We start from the raw sequence: 4,262 nt of genomic DNA, 5'->3' as shown, positions 1-4,262 counted from the left end.
GTGCCACTTCCGGTTTTCTGGTGGTTTATTGGAGATAGGAGTCTCATGGTCTCTCTTGCCCGGGCTGGCTTTGAACCGCGATCCTCAGATCTCAGCTTCCTGAGTAGCTAGGATTACAGGCGTGAGCCACCAGCGCCTGGCTAGCGCACAAGCTTCTCATACATACATATTTCCTTTGTCTCTGCCCACCCTCTCCCCTTCCCTTCAGAACCAGGATTTCACATTCAGGTTTATAGGCTTATTAGAGCCATGCGCCCCTCTTCCCCACCTCCCACCCCTCCCTGTTTTTGTTTTAGTTCTTTTTTCTTTTTCTTTCCTTTTCTTTTGTTGTTGTTGTTGTTGTTCATGGGGTTTGAACTCAGGGCCTGGGCGCTGTCCCTGAGCTCTTTTGCTCAAGCTAGCAATCTACCACTTTGAGACACAGCCCCACTTACGGTTTTTGAGTGGTTTATTGGAAATAAGAGTCTCATGGACTTTACTGCCTGGGGTTGGTTTCAACCCACAATCCTCAGCCTCCTGAGTAGCTGGGATTACAGGTGTGAGCCACCAGCAGCTAGCTTTTTTTTTCCCAGATAGAAGTCTCATGTTTTTTAGTTTTTTGCCTGGGGCTAGCCTTAGACCAGACCCTCATCCCTATGTTTCCTTTGCAGATAGACTGTTCAAGTGGAGTCTCATTAACTTTTTGCCCAAGCTAACCTTGAACCACAATTCTCCCAGGCTGTCCTCCAACCATTATCCTCCTGATTTCTACCTTTTGAGTATCTAGGATTACAAGTGTGCACCTCCACGCCAGCCTTATATTTTCATATAATATTGAAGGTGCCAAAGAAGATCCTCCTTGTATAATCTCTGGTTTTAGTAAAGAAAAAAAAAGCCTTCCATTGACATAACTTCCAAGTTCAAATTCTCTTTTATTCTTCTGATTTTGACTTTCTAAATTGAAGCCTCAGTTAAAACAGAAGACGAATACCAGGCTTTCCAGAATTTGTTTTTTTGCTGTGGATCAGATCAGTGTACTTGTCTTCCTCAGTAAATACATGGTGTGAAAGTTACTGCTACAGTTATAAGCATCTCATTTTCCAAACCCCAAATCAGGACTTGCAATCTAATGAAGGAATTCTTTTGATTCTCAAACTTGTTTACATGTTTATAAAGATAATAGTAAGTTGCATTTAAGTCTGTATTTAAATAAATGTGTTTTATCTAAAATTAAGAGATCCCAAAACTAGAATTGTCCCAAGATCAAGAAAACTGGCTGCTCTGTAGAAGCCCCTTGTACAAGATCATCATGGCGTGTGAGCTCATGACCAAGTGCTTGCTGGGGGGTAGGCTACACGGAGCAGTCCTGGCTGCCAGGCTGACATGTTTGCACCTGGGGCATTTCTTGTTTTCTCATTTAGCTGTGGTTTCTGGAAATGGTGATAATCCTTACTGTGAGATACATCTCTAGTGCTATAGCATTTCAGAGTGTTTCCCTATCATATATCTCAGGTGAGTGGCAAGATATTGTTCAATGAGGAAATCAGGTTTATAATTTGCCTGAGAGTCATTGCTAGTGTGTGAAGCTCAGACTCCAACCTAAGCCTGGCACTTTTCCCTGTCTTCCTTGTCCTTTAACTGTGGAATGCCACAGAAATGTACTGGGCCCAGAGGGTATTCTATGGGGGCTAGGGGTGGGGGAGATTGTACTTTAATGCTGTACATTGAGTGCTTGCTATTTATGAGGGTGCTTCTCCTTCCAGGTGGCCCACCAGCACAAGTGAGAAACCAGAGACAGATAACTGGGATGCATGGGCAGCCCAGCCTTCTCTCACAGTACCCAGTGCGGGCCAGTTGAGGCAGAGATCAGCCTTTACCCCAGCCACAGCAACTGGCTCCTCCCCATCTCCTGTGCTGGGCCAGGTAAGAGCAGGCAGGAAGCATGTGAAGACTTAGGGTGGTTAGAATTAACAGCTGCCAAGCTATCAGAATTGTTCTAGGTAATCTTGGGTGGGGCTCATCAGGGCCCATCCTGGAGAAGGGGATTGGATTAGAAGACTGACACAGCAAAGGTTAGTGGGAGCCATCCTCAAATGTTCTGACACAGGAGGAAGGACTGGTCCTAAGGTCCATCCTGGTAGAGAAATCCACGAAGCAGTGGAGAGAGGATTAGACAGGGCAGAAGGGCAATCACTGTGAGAAGAGGCAAATGGAAGCTTACAGCTGTGTGCTCCTGGAAGACTTGGAGTGTAGAGAAACCACCTCAGTTCTATGGCCTAAAAGGGCAGGAAATAGGGGGCACCCCATAAAGAGTAGTACAATTTAGAGGACATCTACATAGACACAGAACTTACTTGACCTGTTATAAATTCCCCATTTATCACAACCATATCTTAACGCAAAAATAAAAATAATTTGCAAGGACAACTGCAAACTGGTTCTAGACCAACTCTCTTTGCACATTATCCATTATTCCTGTTCATTTATGTGGATAATTGAAGATTGATTTATTTGCTCATATTTCATGATACAGTTTTTTAAACGATAATAAGGGCCTCACCCTGCCTTTCCAGCCTCATCTCCTCCTACACCCCTCCATGCGCCGAGGCTACATGCAGCCTTGGATTGTGCTTCTCTTCCCAGATCCTTTGCAGTCCATACCGTGTGCTACCTCAAGGCCTTTGCCTGCGCTGTACCTTCAGCCTGGAGTGCCCTTCCTTCTAAACGCTAGATCCAAACACCCTTCTCATCCTTCAAGACCCATATCAAAAGGCTCCTCTTCTGTGGAATTGTCCCTGATCCTCTCACACAGAACTCACTTCTCTTTTCTCTCCATTCCCACAGGGAATAGCCTGTTTCATTCTGCCAGGTCGCTTATTCAGTTGTCCTTATTTCTTTCTTCCCTAGTAACTGTGAGTTGTCCTTATTTCTTTCTTCCCTAGTAACTGTGAGTTCCTTGCTAATCCCATTATACTGTCCATTTTTATAATGTTTTCCAGTCAATAAAGTGTGTTACTACAAGTTATCTGGGGGAGACAGAGATGGTGTTTCATTCTTTGTAACACCCTTTGTAACATGGCCACATGATAAGTGGTAATTGCAATGTATGTATGCTACCAAAGCAATGGATTTATGAAACGCTGTTTTTTTCTGGAAAGGAACTAAAGCAAGCACAATACAGTGCACAGTGTATTTTCCTGAGTGCACCTAAACCAAAGCATCAGTTATGAAGTCTCCTAAAAGAATCTTCTCTAGTGTTAATCCTCCACTGGAAATCCAAATCAGGTTAGATATGCTGGGCAACTTGAGAGTGAAAATAAAATCGGAATATAAAAGGCACTCAGCCAAGGTCAACTGAAGAAGTATGACTCCTGGCCTGTGGTAGAGAAGTCTAGCCGGCAAGGATGATGGCTCCTTGAATGGGCCGGTAGGGTTTTTCCTTCCACTTGTGGAAAATAACTATTACCAAGAGTGGGTGAGGCATCAGGATGCTGCACTGGCTGCATCCCTTGTGTGCTTCTTATGTTTATGTCTGCCTGAATTGATGAACTGAAATGTAATGAGAGGTCCTTATGTTATTCCACACAAGGGTGAAAAGGTAGAGGGGCTACAAGCACAAGCCCTATATCCTTGGAGAGCCAAAAAAGACAACCATTTAAATTTTAACAAAAATGATGTCATCACCGTCCTGGAACAGCAAGACATGTGGTGGTTTGGAGAAGTTCAAGGTCAGAAGGGTTGGTTCCCCAAGTCTTACGTGAAACTCATTTCAGGGCCCATAAGGAAATCAACAAGGTATTTTTTATCTGTTTCTATTTGATATAAACAATGTTAGGCAACAAATTACTGTTTGTACTGGTTAAGATGGACAGATGGGAGTAGGTAGATTATATCTTCTGGATCTTTTAACTACAAAAGTTAGAGTATACGGAAGTAGATTGTTTTCCTTCCTGCATGGGAACTTATATATCTTGTTTTTTGTTGACTTATTTAAGAAAGAATCCTGAGGCCTAGAAAATTTGTGCATTGGATGGAAATTCTGTTCTCTTTGTGCTTACTACCCAGTATGTACCAGATATGTGTCAACACTTAGAAACCCAGAGTATTTGGGGGCATAATTAGAAGAATAAATTACCTTTTTTATTAAGATATTTATAGCATGGACTCTATAGGATTACAGTTTATTCCAGCCTTGTAGGTGTTCAGGATAAATTATGAGCTTTAAGAAGATAAACTGCGGGGGCTGGGAAGGTGGCTCAGTGGTAGAGTCCTTGCCTTGCATG

General features: G+C 43.1%; 1 protein-coding gene across 1 annotated transcript in view; it reads left to right on the top strand.

Annotated features, from left to right (window-relative positions):
* The window catches only part of Itsn1 (intersectin 1 (SH3 domain protein)), a 195,520-nt gene that overhangs the window by 133,587 nt on the left and 57,671 nt on the right, over positions 1 to 4,262 (top strand). The window contains exons 22-23 of the mRNA XM_013027430.1: positions 1,743 to 1,902; positions 3,569 to 3,774. Coding sequence (XP_012882884.1) covers positions 1,743 to 1,902; positions 3,569 to 3,774 — 366 coding nt within the window. The remainder of the gene's footprint in view (positions 1 to 1,742; positions 1,903 to 3,568; positions 3,775 to 4,262) is intronic.

This window comes from Dipodomys ordii, unplaced genomic scaffold (assembly GCF_000151885.1).
Source record: "Dipodomys ordii isolate 6190 unplaced genomic scaffold, Dord_2.0 Scaffold104, whole genome shotgun sequence".
In the NCBI taxonomy this organism is placed as follows: Eukaryota; Metazoa; Chordata; class Mammalia; order Rodentia; family Heteromyidae; genus Dipodomys; species Dipodomys ordii.
The sequence above is the reverse complement of the archived record's forward strand: the minus strand, read 5'-3'. Positions and strand labels throughout refer to the sequence as shown.